At 34.5% G+C, this 14,038-nt stretch overlaps 1 protein-coding gene across 1 annotated transcript; it reads left to right on the forward strand.

Moving 5' to 3' along the window:
- Positions 1–4,862: 4,862 nt before the first annotated feature.
- LOC133308079 (protein INAPERTURATE POLLEN1) lies at positions 4,863–6,030 on the forward strand. Its single transcript, XM_061508670.1, has 2 exons — positions 4,863–5,682; positions 5,792–6,030. Exons 1-2 carry the CDS (start codon positions 4,863–4,865, stop codon positions 6,028–6,030), a joined length of 1,059 nt encoding a protein of 352 aa, XP_061364654.1.
- Positions 6,031–14,038: the final 8,008 nt, after the last annotated feature.

Genomic DNA, 14,038 nt, shown 5'->3' on the forward strand with positions numbered 1-14,038 from the left:
TAAACAAAATGCTATTTAAACTTGTATGAAGTGTGCAGTGGTTTGTTGAAAAAAAGAAAAAAAAAAAAAAAATTCTTTGGGGTTTATACTTCTTGTATAATATAAGAAGAGTTTGATCATGCTGCATTTATACCATTTTGCGTAGAGGTGGCAAAGTGGGCGGCCTACCCCGCCATCAGCCCGCCAAAAACTGAGCCAGTCTGTCCCGCCCCGCTATTGAAAGTGGGCTGAAAAACTTAGCCCGTCCCGCCTCGTTTAGAGGGTTGGGCGGGTTGGCCCGCCAGCCCGAGCCTATATTATACTGACCTGCCTCGGCCCACCTGTGCTCGCCATCAACTCGCCAAAAAATGAGCCCGTCCCGCCCAGCCCCGTTTTTTTGCTGGGTTGAAAAACTCAGCTCGCCCCGCCCCCTTTTTTTGCTGGTGGGGCGGGTTGGCCCGCCGAGTTGAGCCCGTATCAATGTTTTTAATTTTTTTATTTGCTTTTTTTTAATGGGATTCACTTAAAAGAAGTACAAACTTCATATTCTTTATATGGAGAGTCTAAACTCTAAAAGATATTTTAAGAAATATTTATTAAGAAATGATCCATGAGTTCAGTTATATATATATATATATATATATATGGCAAAATGATTTCTGCAGCTGCTGCACCTAAGGGTGTAAATAGGCCATGGTAGGCAAGGCTTTGGCCTTCTTGGCCTAAGCCTACATAATAAAATGGTCAGCCTATATGGCCTACGAGCCTATCAAAGACTTAGTTTAAAGGTCAAGCCTACCCTGTTATTTAAAAAGAAAAAGCCTACATGGCCTATGAGGCCTTTTAGGCCTACCATGTTACAAATTAAATAAAAATAAAATATCTCATTCATTAAACAATATTTTCAGCATGGGTCCAAATTATAAAAATTCTACAACAGATTTTTTTAACAAGAATACAGATTATAAAAATTCATGACAACAAAGATTGAATTTTTCTTGGCACATCACAATCTTCAAGTGAGCCTTGTTATCTTTCTCCTACTTTGATATACTTTCTCACTTTTTGAATCTGTGAAACATCATTGTCCTGTAAAATCAAGTTATTAGAGTGAGCCACTTAATATCATTATCTAATATCAATATCTTTTTGAACAAGGATGAGCCACTTAAAATGAAGTTACACCGAAAACACAGAACACAAATGATAAAGAGAAGAGGCATACAAGGATGGTCCAAATTTTAAGGAAAAAATAGGCATCTCACCCATAAAAAGTAATCAGCTTGATTATTCTCACTATCTTTTCGAACCTGCAAGTTAAAAATCAGAAAATCAAATTAGTTATGCATTTCACTATGTTTACATTATGAATTGCAATATATAAACATTTTCAAATGAGTTGTTAAAGAAGTAATTTATACTTTTTGTTTTTTTCTTCAAATCATATTTATTTCGTAACCAATCTTCTCCACAAATTAATGCTTCGACAGTCTCTTCGGCTAAACTAGCACGATAAGCATCAATTACTCTTCCACCAGCACTAAATGTGGACTCGGATGCTACTGTAGAAATTGGAACAACTAGTATATCTCTTGCCATCTTTGATAAAATTCTATATTTCAAGCTGTTTGTCTTCCACCAGTCCAAGGCATTAAAGGAAATCTGAAATTTTTCATCACATATGTAAACCCCTTCTTTAAGATAACTTTTTAACTCTGATTTTACTGGGGAAATAATTTCCTTTTTGCGCACAATGCTCATGATTTTAGAAAATCCTGATAGAGGAGCTCGAGGTGGAAGAGTGGAAGAGAGGGATGATTGGTTCACACTAGTTTCTAGCTCACTATTTGGGACTGAATCTTGCAAACTTATAGCACAATACTCATTGTACAAATCTTCTAAAGCTGCCTTCACTTTTTCAACATTTTCTGTTGCCTCAAATTCTGATTTGTATATAATTGGAAAGCAAATATTTACCACATGCAATTTACACCTTGGGTCTAGAACACTAGCAATGGCCATCAGCTAATTGCATTCCCCCCAGTATATAGTAATTTAGAAAGCACTTTCTCCAACTCAGTATACATAATGCCATAATACAGTAATTTTAATTTTAATAATCTGCATTTTCGCCTAACTATGAAGCCTATTTCTTCCTTTTTACTTTTAATTTTCTGCACTTTCTCCAACTCAGTATACATAATACAATGCTTCGGTGGTTCTTAGATTAAAAAGAAAATGTTTCTTATACTTCTTTTACAACTTTTGAACTTGTGACAGTGCTTTTCATCTCAGATAATGGAACAGAAAACCATACATAGCAAGCAAATTTCAAAAAAAGACAAAACTTATGGCATTCGACATTCTCCAAATGGCATGGATTCATCCCAATGTTAAAGAAACTTTGTGCAGCATTTTATTCCACTATAAAGGATACAGTAATATTTCGATATAAAAAGACTAAGGAGTTTTGGCCCTATTTTCTTTTATTTAAGAATTTTGTTCAGAGTAATCTCGCGGATTCTACATGGTCTAGTGAGGTTGCTCTTGGCGAGCATCATTGTGAGGTGTTTTTGAAGATTTTAGTGTAGCCTTCATGGGATTAAAATAACAAACCCAAAGAAAACACATTGGGATATCACAGCAAAGAAAAAAAGAGAGTACCTTGATATATGAGTGACCGGCGGCAGCGGCGAGAATAGATGAGTGACTGGCGGACGGCAGTGAGGGACTTCGGTGAGGTGAGGTGAGACTGAGGTGAGACTGGTGACTGGTGACTGGTGAGACTGAGAGAGGTGAGACTGAGAGCGGCGCACACAAAAGAAAAGAAACTAGGTTTAGACGTTTAGTAATTTTTAGAATATAAATAATATTATATAATAAATAATTTTTTTATTTAAAAATTGAAACAGGCCAGCCTATAGGCCAATAGGCCGGGCTTTTTTTATTTGGCCTATGGCCTTGTTTTTAAATAGGCTCACTTACAAGCCTTTACCTGTTCTAAGTACTTCGAAGGCCGGGCCGGGCTAGGCTTTTCATAGGCTAGGCCGTAGGCCCCTGTAGGCCGGCCTGAACCATTTACACCCCTAGCTGCACCTACAGCAAGTCATGATACGGCACCGGATCCTAGGATACGGAACCTAATCTTAGTTTTTTTTTTTTTTTAAGAAAAGATGTGGGGTCCACTTTTCTGTGTCAGCTGCAGATAACACTGTCTGCGGCGGCTGCAGAAATGATAAGCCCTATATATATATATGGGAAAAATGCTTCTACAGTTACCACAGATAGGTTATCTGCATTTATTCTCAAAACAACGTCATTTTGGTATTGAAATCTTAAAAAATTATAAATATAAAGACTATGATAACCCTAAAATAAATTAAAATTACAAAAACTCCATGATTTCTGTCCCAAAATGACGTCGTATTGGGCTTACTGCATATAACTTATCTACAGTAACTGCATAAATATATAGGGTTTGGTGTTTGTCATTTTAAATGACATAAGTTATGTCATTTTAGGAGAGAGATAGACACAGAAAAACGGAAATCATGGGAGAGAGAAAGTGGGTGGTTTTTTTAATTTACAATTCAAATTTTCTGTGTTTGTATCTATCTTAAAATGACAAACACTTTTCCCATATGTATATGGGGTTTACATTTCTGCATGCAGCTGCTGTACGTGCAGCAATTAAATACTTGCCATATATATATTTCAAAGCATTAAATGCAGAGAATCGTAACTATACAAAGGATAAAAACATTAAATGTGGAGAATCATAAATTATATCATGTTATAGAAACAAATTTGTGGGCTACATCTGAAAAAAAAAAAAAAAAAGATGACACAGCTATTATCGAAGGGTGTATAGGATGAAAAACTTATCTCATTTGGAATGAAATAGATTTTTCCACACACACACACACACACACACACATATATATATATATATGGGTTTAGTGAGTATACAGTGACCGGATGTAAAAATCGGTGCACTGCACTATGTTCTCCCGCGAGAACACAATTATAGTAAAAATTATAACTATGTTCTCCCGGGAGAACACCATTGTAATATTTTTTACACTATGTTCTCGCGGAAGAACTTAGTGCACTGGACTGTCCAGTAGGGGTGTTCAACATCCGATCCAAACCGATTCAACCGCGGTGGCCGAACCAAAAAACTGATAACCGAATAAACCGAAAATCGAAAACCGAACAAAAATCGTAAATTTTAATTGGATTGGATCGGTTTTCGGATTGGTAGATGAAAACCGATCCAATCCAAACCAATATATTAATTTTTCTCTACCTAATTGAGTCTTTCCCCAATCATAAACCAAAAATTTCTAAACTCAAAACCCATCAACTAAACCCAAGAAAAAATCTAGTCACATCTCATCAATAAAATTTCATCTATATAGAGCTTCATATCTCATTGTCCAAAAAAACAACTAAATTTTTGTTTATTGATATTTTTGTATTTAAAAAAAATAAAATTACAAAGTCAATATATACAAAAGGTGTTATTTGCACAATAATCATAAAACAAATTTTAGGATTTTTAAAAAACCGAAAACCGATCCAATCCAAACCGAAAAAAATTGGATTGGATCGGATCGAATTTAAAAAAAATTCCAAACCGGGTGGATGATTACATGATCAAACCGAAGGGATTGGATCGGATAATTTTTCCTTTCAAAACCGATCCAATGCAGACCGCGAACACCCCTTATTTTCATTTTTTCATATATATATATATATATATATATATATATATATATTATATATATATATTTGAAAATAAAAAACAGTTGAACTCCGCTCCTCCCTCGTCTACAAAACAAGATTCCAAGAAGAAAAAAGAAGAAAGAAAGAAGAAGAAGATGCTGAAAGCGATGGCCCCACTGTTCAGCCGTCACAAGCACTCGCGCCCTTTCAAGGAGTACTACGCGGAGTGGTTCAGCGCACTTAAGAACAACCTCCTCCCACTTCTCCGGCGATCCATCGCCGGCGACTCCCCCACCATCCTTTCAACCCACGTGGAGATGATCCACCAGCACTTCCAATCCTTCTACCACGCCCTCGACGCCGCCGCAAACTCCGACCCTTCACAACTCCTCTCCCAAGAATGGCGCAACTCCATCGAGAAGCCCCTCCTCTGGCTCGGCGACCTCCACCCTTTCCTCTTCATCAACCTCGCTCGCTCCTTCCTCGACGAAACCGCCACCGACGACGAAAACGACACCGACCACCACTTGCCCAACAACGCCGTTCTTGAAAAGGGTCTCGATAACCGCCCCTGGCAAGTGGCGATGGCGTGGCGCCACGCGTCAGAGGCGTTAACAACTCGCATGGATCAGATAGAGTGCGGTTTGAGGGTGATAGTGCCAACCTTAACGGACAGAATGAAACATGCTGAGGCTGCGTTTATTGATCGTGTTGTTGGGGATTGGTTTCGATGCAGAGATAGGAAAGGTGAATCGAAGGTGGCTGTGTGTGCTGATGTTAAGGGTCACATGGAAGAGTTGGTGAGTGTGTTTCTTTATGCTAATAGGTTGAGGAGAAGCGTTCTTGTTGATATTATCAGTGCTGCCACTGTTTACCAAGCTGCCTTGTTTCTTGAAGGGTTGGCCCAATTCCTTATTGGGTTCAGGGATCATCAGTTGGTTAATGCTGTTGAACATTTTAAGACTTTGTCTCTCGGTCACAGCACTAGCAAAGAATCTCGACCCCGCTGTCACTGATGATCAATCAATCAATCAATTCATCTATTTATTTATTTATTTATTTATTTTTTCCTTTGTTCCTCTAGTTTCTTTGTTCTTCTTGTACGATGATCGTGTTAATCAGTGTCGGAGCCAGATTGGTGCCAGCAGGTACTTTGGCACTGGCTATATAACAGTAGCTATTTTGACATCAGCTGAATTTTTTGGCACCGGCTTAAATGTCTTGCTAGCTTCGCCACTGGTGTTAATTGAAGATCAAGTGAACTCTTGGGTTTTCATATCTGGAGATGAGGAACAGCATGAATGGATTATTGAGATGGCCTAGTTAGTTTGTGTGCTTTAATGGGGATCATGATACTTTTACTGGGTAGAGGTTGGAATTTGGGGTTAATGTGTTTACATGGAGCAATATTCTTTGTATTTGTTGGCTTGCTTGTTGAAGTTGCTAGCTATAGATTTTGGTTTCTGAGGAGAAATTGATACATACTGAGTTCTGATGTCAATGGATTTTTCTTTTTTCTTTTTGAAGAAAATATTAGTGTACGGTTTCTTCCTTTATAAAAGTTTCTGTTTTTAGCAATCTGTATTAATGAATTCAAATAGTCGCTGTCCATTAACTTTTAGATTGTCGCTAACAAGGCATTTCCTTTTTGTTAATCCATATATCTTAAGAAAGTTACGGATTTGTTGTGAAAAAGGTTCAAATTGAAATGTATTTTACATCCCTTATTAATGGCATTCGTTTCAATTTATCCTATATAGAACCTTCATGTTTTTTTTTAGGCCTGATTTATGAAGAGCTTTTCAATTTTGCTTTATACATTGAATATATGTGAATGCTCTTTTTAAAATACTGCAATGTTTCTTCGAATTGATTCGATAGAGTACAAGAGAGGATTCCTGGCCGCGAACATCCAACCCAAGCCATATATAAGCAAACACAACTACTTTGATTCATACCTATTGAACTAACATCTTTTAACAAGAATTATTGTTTTTACTTTGACAATGGTAATTGCTCGTTTACAACTTTACATGGTCTCGTTTGACGTTAACCGGCAAAAAATCTTGTAACCACCTGAATAAAAAATAAAAAAAGTAGAAGATTTGTTTTTCTTCAAAAATTATCTAACACTATTTTAAGTAACATAAAGTTATACCCAAATAGAACTCATGAGTCATGACTGGTCGGTGAGTGATAACAACCGTGGGTCATAACATGCAAAGAGGATGGCATCTCATTGTGAGAAATAGACATCCTGGTTTTCAGATTTGGGTTAGAGTTAGACAATAAATGTGGGAAATGCGGTAGCTGCAGGGTCACTTGAGTATTAAAAAATGAAAAGAACTAATTAAGTTGCTTTAATATTTGCTCAAATAAGGAAAAAAACGGTTGGTTGAGTCCATCACATTTACCCATCAAATAATTACGAGAGCAATATTGAACATTAATTCCATATATACATGCATTCGCTGACGGGTGTTGGAGCATTGACTTGACTGCTGCACAAGTTTGCAACTTTCCATAGCTCCCCATAGAGCACATTATATATCTTCACTTATCAATTTATTGAAAAAGGTTATAGTTACTATTTTATTTTCTTATTATTTGTTATTATCAAATCTTAACCGTTGATTTCTGTCAATTTAAGGGTTATAATTTATTGAGTCACATTTATTAATTAATTATTGATTCTAATATAATGTAAACGTTAGATTGACGGAAATCAACGGTTAAAATTTGATAGTAACAAGTAGTAAGAAAAAAAGATAGTAACTATAACCTCTCCTCAATTTATTACCTAATTTATGATTATAAAAAAATTAGAAATATCATTTTCAAAAGAATTACTAGATATTGTGGCGCAAGTGCAGAAAAAATAAATTAAAGATTAAATTAATTTATATATTTTTTTTGTGAAATTAAGCTCTATGTATTTTATTGTATCATCTTCATAATTATTATCATCGCTAGCGTATTCACTGATAAATTGTGTGCCTGCCAATTTGGATTTTTTATTGTTAATATAAAAATGAATAATAATAAAAAGTTGGTGAAATAAATTATAATCAGACAATGAGATGATGACAAGCGTTTAGAAATAGTTGTTATTGAAAAATAAGAAGAAATTATTTTGTCATATTTATCTTTATATCTTTAAATGAGTAATTTTTAATAATAATAATTTTGAAAAGAAAATTTTAAATATTTAAGTTGAAAATTTTCTTTATACAATATCATAGATTATTGATATTTAATTAAAGGTGTGGGCATTTGATATTTCAGATACTCAAAAGTTTAATGTCAAAGGAGAATCTACTTTGGTATAATCTGGTGATTGGATCGAATAAAGACTGATATAGAAGTTATAAATTTAAATTATAATAATAATAATTGATTGTCATATGGAATATATTAAAAAAAGGTACGGATACTAAGATTTTAACATTTGATCGCCATCTATACACTTGCATTTGGGGGAATATCAGTCTCAATGTGAGCCCATCATTGCTCCAATATGCACGATGCCTGTGAGACATTCAACTTTTCTCTGTTTTCCTTTTAACTTTTCAAATTGCAAATGATTTGGCTAGGCAAAAAGAAATAAAATTCACCAAAGTCAAATATTCCTTTTCGATAAATGACAACGATTCAAGTTTTATTGGTCTACGTAGCTCTAAACCAAGTTAACCGGTTGGACTTTCTCCTCCTTTAATGTTAAGTCCAAGTCTATTGAGTAGTTTTTTAAAAATCTTAAATCTTAGATTTCTCTTCCTTTATATATTCAATAATTGTGGGTGAATGTTAGATTAGAATATTAAATGATTTGTGAGACTCTTGAGTGACACTTGAGAGATAAGAGATTTGTAAGTAAAACTTTGAACTTTGCATTTGAGAGCACCTCTAAAGAGAATTTGACTTAAATATCTTTAGGGAAGTTTTATTATCACCATTGTTGGAAAGGTTGAGTGAACCACCACTCTGGTGAACGTTTGAACTGGACTAAGTCCCGTGAGTTTTTACTTTTTCATTGCAGAAGGTTTTCTCATGTTAAGATCTACTTCTTTTTCTCTCTCTACTTTGTATTTTTGTTTTTCCGCCGCGCCGTCCGACCTGGTGAAGTTCAGGCCGAGTTAAAATTGTCGAGATTCAAAATCCAGAATCTTATTAATTGACTTTCGCGAAAAGACTTTTGAACCAAGTCGAGGAACCGAGTTCCCAACACCAATTTGGTATAATTCAATCTCAAATTCAATAGATGATGGAACAAATTGAGGATACCAAAAGGGTCAAACAAACCTTTATTTCCATAGATCATGGCCTCTCATCCCGTATCTTTATTTTCTTTCACAGATACAAAATACAAAACAAAACACTTTCTAAGCCTCCATATCATCATTGAGCGAGAGTTATCCAAACATTAAAAGGACATGCTAGGGGTAGCTTTCTAAGAGTAACATCAACGTGGGAACTTATCGAAATTGAAATTCTGATGGGAATTACTCAAATGACAACCTCCTAGGGACCCATCATGAGCACAAATTATTCCATTTTAGAGCATATGCTGCTTTGGTTGCTATGCTGGGCCTAAGCTAAGCTGACTCAACAATACTATTCTAGGTTTTCTCACAAATATAGGCACCTTAATATGTGGCCTTTGCTACATCATGTTCACGTTTAGAGAAGTAAATCGATTGAATTAGGTTAGACTTTGATATAATAGATTAAGTTTATATAAAATATTTTGAGTCTCTCTGTCGGATGACCGATTAATATGTTGGAGTCTATAAATTTTAAAGCTTTCAATACTTATCAAGAATTAAAAATAAATAAATAAAATAAGATTTTTATTAATATTTTGTTAATGAAAATTGTTCAAATAATTATTTTATTTATTTTTGATATAGGTCCATATGTAAACTTACAGGTCATACCTTGTAAAAATAAATCTATGTCCTATCTTTGAAAAGGGTTATTCTAAAGTATGAACCTATTTTTTTTTCCGGAATATATTAGGCATGATTTGACCTAACGTAGGTCGACCTGTAGCCCCTAATAGGTTGCTTGCGCATTCACATCCATATATTATTATGAATATTTTTTGTGTGGGATATTTTGGTAATTGTGAATTTCACAAATTTATGTTTTAAATTTTAAGGAATATGATAATTAATTTTTTTTGGGTATAAAACTAGATGTATCCTTATTCAACTTCCTTCGGTCATCTTATTATCAGAGTATGACCCCAAAGACTACCTCTTCATTGGAACAAAATTCAGTGCATTAGGCAATGTCACTGGAGAAAAGATGAGACTAATCTCTCTTAAAGAAGAATTACACATCCTCTGTCTCGCAAAATTTTTCAAGAAGTTGCATGATCCAGTATTGAACCAACCATACAACCCCTTGGAACTCAGTTGCCAACCTGGCTACCTTGTGGGTCTTTTTGGGAGGGGGGTGATAATTAATTTCAAGCTTACCTTAAAAAAATTAAGCTTACCTTAAAATGATAAAAAAAACATAATCAACTATTGTATTTCCATCATGAATATTAAAAAAAAATTATGAATCTTTATAAGGAACTTTATGTTTTTTAAATTAATGATATTAATAACTATACGCTTTCATAAAAATATAATCAAATTCCTGAGTTAAGTATAATTAAAGCGCTTTGTACAATTCAATTTAAGCATTCAAACTAAAGAGTTTATGAAAAATGTTATTCAGACACACACAAGCTCACATCCTCTCATTAGTTTACATATTTAAAATTCGATGTTAATTAGAAGTTGAACGAGCGTGGGCTACAAGATATCAAGATCCAAAACGGAAAAGAAGAAACCTGATTGATAGTTATGTGTGAACTAATTACTAACTTAACTAAAAAAAGAAACAGCTACCATTCTGGGTAGAGCTTTCAGAAAAGAAAAAAATAAAATAAAGAAAGAGCAGCTTTTGTGTTGAAAATTATGAGTCCACCCTCCCTTAAACTCCACCTGATTTATGTTAGAAACTCATGAATAATCATGCGCTATAACAAAGTTGTTTAATTCACAAGTAAATTAGGAGTAGGTTGAGATGAGCCATCCAACTCCTAACATAAAGGAAACTATAATATTGCTACGCTATTCAGAATAATAGAGACGCTTTGAGTGTAAGAAAAGTCATTTTGCATCACCAGCAAATGAAAACCCTTTATTTGAGATATCTGTCCCCACAAACCCATTTATGTAAATTGTAACCCACTAATTCTCTTTTGGAAAACCATCGTATACTCGGTGGTCAACGACCCCAGATGTTCCGTAATCTAATTGTCATAGAATTTGTCTGAGAAATTAAGTTCGGAATGTTTTGCACATAATTTTTCAAAATTCCTCTTGCTTAAAATGCACGCAGAGATCGACATGTGCCCTTCTTTCCAGCACTTATATATCCCCACTTTGTTCTCACATTTTATTTTGTTTTGTATTTTTTTTAAAGCAACAACTTTCATTGAAAAGTTGTTGAAGTTGAAACCTTTTTTATAATGTTAAGCTCTCTTAGAAATCAAAGAACTTTGTAGCATAGTAATTCATTTGTATTTCTTTTATCTCAATAGAGATCATTATATACAAAGTCCTAAAGTTACAAATCAGACATAAATCAAGCTACAAATCAGACATAAATCAAGAAAGAAAATTACAAATAATCAGGAAATTAAAACTCTTAAAATCTCTCCACATAATTCCTACAATCACTCCATGTAACGGATTCCCTTTAATTACTACATAAATTGGTCAATCAAATCAGAAATTAAATCTTTCCAATTATAAAAAATATACAACTAACACTCCCCCTCAAGTTGGAGCATAGATGTCAATCATGTTCAACTTGTCAATTGGACCTTGAAAAACTCTTCCGGAAACAGCTTTAGTAAGAATATCAGCTAATTGATCTTCAGATTTAACAAATCGGAACTGTATAATTTTCTGATCTAGCTTCTCCTTGATAAAATGTCGGTAAATCTTCACATGTTTGGTTCGGTCATGTTGCACAGGATTATTTGATATTTCAATGGCAGCCTTGTTATCGCAGTTGAGATTCATTGGTTTGTCATAACAAATTCCCAAGTCTTTTAATATGTTGTTGACCCACAATAGCTCACATACTCCTTGACCCATGCCTCAAAATTCAGCTTCTGCACTTGATCTTGCTACTACTTTCTGTTTCTTGCTTTTCCAAGTAACTAAATTACCTTCCACGAATGTGAAATAGCCTGATGTGGAATGCCTTGTTGTTTTATCTCCAGCCCAATCAGAGTTAGTGTAACCTTCAACACGTGTGACATTGTTTTTTGAGAACAACAATCTTGGGCCAAGGGCACCATTTAAGTACCTCAGAACTCGGTACACTGCATTCATGTGATCTACAATTGGTTTGTGCACAAAGCGACTTACAACACTTACGACATTGATGCTATCCGGCAAGTATACCGTTTCGCATAAGTAGTAAAGTAGTAAGAAAGATCGTCTCCTCAGGGATTGAAAACCAAGTACTAAAATAATCAGTCACTTTAAGTTGAAAAACTTGATCTCTTGTTGGGAAAATTAAATTGAATCTTAGTAACCATAAAAGTAAAGACTTATTTTTGAGTTTTTGTATTTTCAAGAATGAAAAGAAGAATAATAATGGAGTTGGTTTTGAAAATATGAGAAAGAATTGCAGTTAGGGAACACTCTCCCTATGTTCCCCACTTATTACTTTGGATTGATACAAAATACTTGTTTATATAATTTCTCAGATAATTATGATCTCAATATATTAATAGTTAAATCCCAATCCCTTGGTAACTTAACCCTTTAACCTCACTTAGAATCCTAATCCCTTAGTAACCCCTCATGAGAATTAAGCAATGAACACAATAATTCCAACATCTGCAATTAAATAGACATCTATCCCTAGTATGCATACCAATAGTTATCTTATCTCCTTCCGAGATCAGAAACCCCAATATCCCTATTTAAGGTTCTAACCCTCAAACTATTTTCAACTATCAAATTGATCAGGTTTAATAAAGAAAATATCAAATACGCACAAGATAAGATAAAGAAATTTATGTAAACGAGTACAATAATTTAAATCAATCCGTCATAACAAGGGTTCACATAGGGTTGTGACCCTAACTACAATAAAAGAACTTAGCCAGACATATTCATATCTGACATAAACAAATATTCAAAAGAAAGCATAAAAACTATAATTACTAGAAAGAATGGAGAAGAATTCTTGATCTTCAGTCCTCTACTGCTTGCTCTGAGTTGTGAATTGGTTCCTTGGTTGTGCTCCCAATCTCCTTATTTATAACCACCGGCATTGAGCCCATCCAAGAGTTTGTATTTGATTTAAACTTTGTTTCCTTTTTTCATGTAACAACCTTGGAGATTTGATTGATAAATTAGAATTTCAAATCTTGATTCAATCTTACCACAAATCATCTAATCTTATCTCTAATTTGGATAGAGATCTCATTGCTGAATCAAAAACTTGATTTTTAAATCTTTTTCTTTTCCAAAATTGCCCCGTTGCAAAACACGGGGTCTGAGAATTCGCAAACTGACGCTCTCAGCGTCAACTTCACGCTTCAAGCGTGAACGCTTCTGTCTGAAAAATTTCTTCCACGCTGCCAGCGTGAGATCCACGCTTTGAGCGTGGATTTTGATTTTGCAAAATCCTCGTTTTGCTCCAGTTTGTTTGCTTTTTCCTACAAAATTAGCATAAAATCAGTATTCAATCCTTGATTAAGATTCTGACAAATTAACAGTGATTCTTGCTCTTTTTCTCAAGATTTCATCAACATTCTTTCTCTTTTTGGTTCAGATTTCCTTATATGCTAGGCGCATATCAAACAATTCCCAGATTAGAACTTTGCTGTCCTCAGCAATGTAATATATTCAAGTTATCAGCAAAGAATAATTCAGTGAAAACATGGAACACAACATCTTAAGAATTCAGACTGCTATGCATGTATAACTCTTTGTTAAAAACTCCCAACAATGCTTTTCAGTTATGTCAAGAATTAAAACTCCAGCATGAATATTCCTCATCAGTTATAAATATACTCTCATCACGCTCAGTGTTTGAGGGTTTCACACTTATTTCATCAGTGTAGCAGTAATTCCATAGGCTTGAACTTATTCTCAATTCCTAAGAATGAGGAATCCATTTGTCATGCACAGACTGATCAAAAGGTCTTTGATAGGTTGTAACTTGGCCTGGTTTGGGGGTGAGAATCATTTGGTCGGAAGCTTTATTGGAAAGATTGAAATACTGATTTTAACAATACTTCCTTCTC

The sequence above is a fragment of the Gastrolobium bilobum genome, unplaced genomic scaffold, assembly GCF_033153095.1.
Source record: "Gastrolobium bilobum isolate Gb01-03AN ecotype WA unplaced genomic scaffold, APGP_CSIRO_Gbil_v1 utg22574, whole genome shotgun sequence".
Classification (NCBI taxonomy): domain Eukaryota; kingdom Viridiplantae; phylum Streptophyta; class Magnoliopsida; order Fabales; family Fabaceae; genus Gastrolobium; species Gastrolobium bilobum.

Coding starts and splice junctions, on each gene's coding strand:
- LOC133308079 (XM_061508670.1), top strand. CDS start 4,863: ATGCTGAAAGCGATGGCCCCACTGTTCAGCCGTCACAAGCACTCGCGC. Junction 5,683..5,791: donor TTTTAAGACTTTGTCTCTCG/GTCACAGCACTA, acceptor TTGTTCCTCTAG/TTTCTTTGTTCTTCTTGTAC.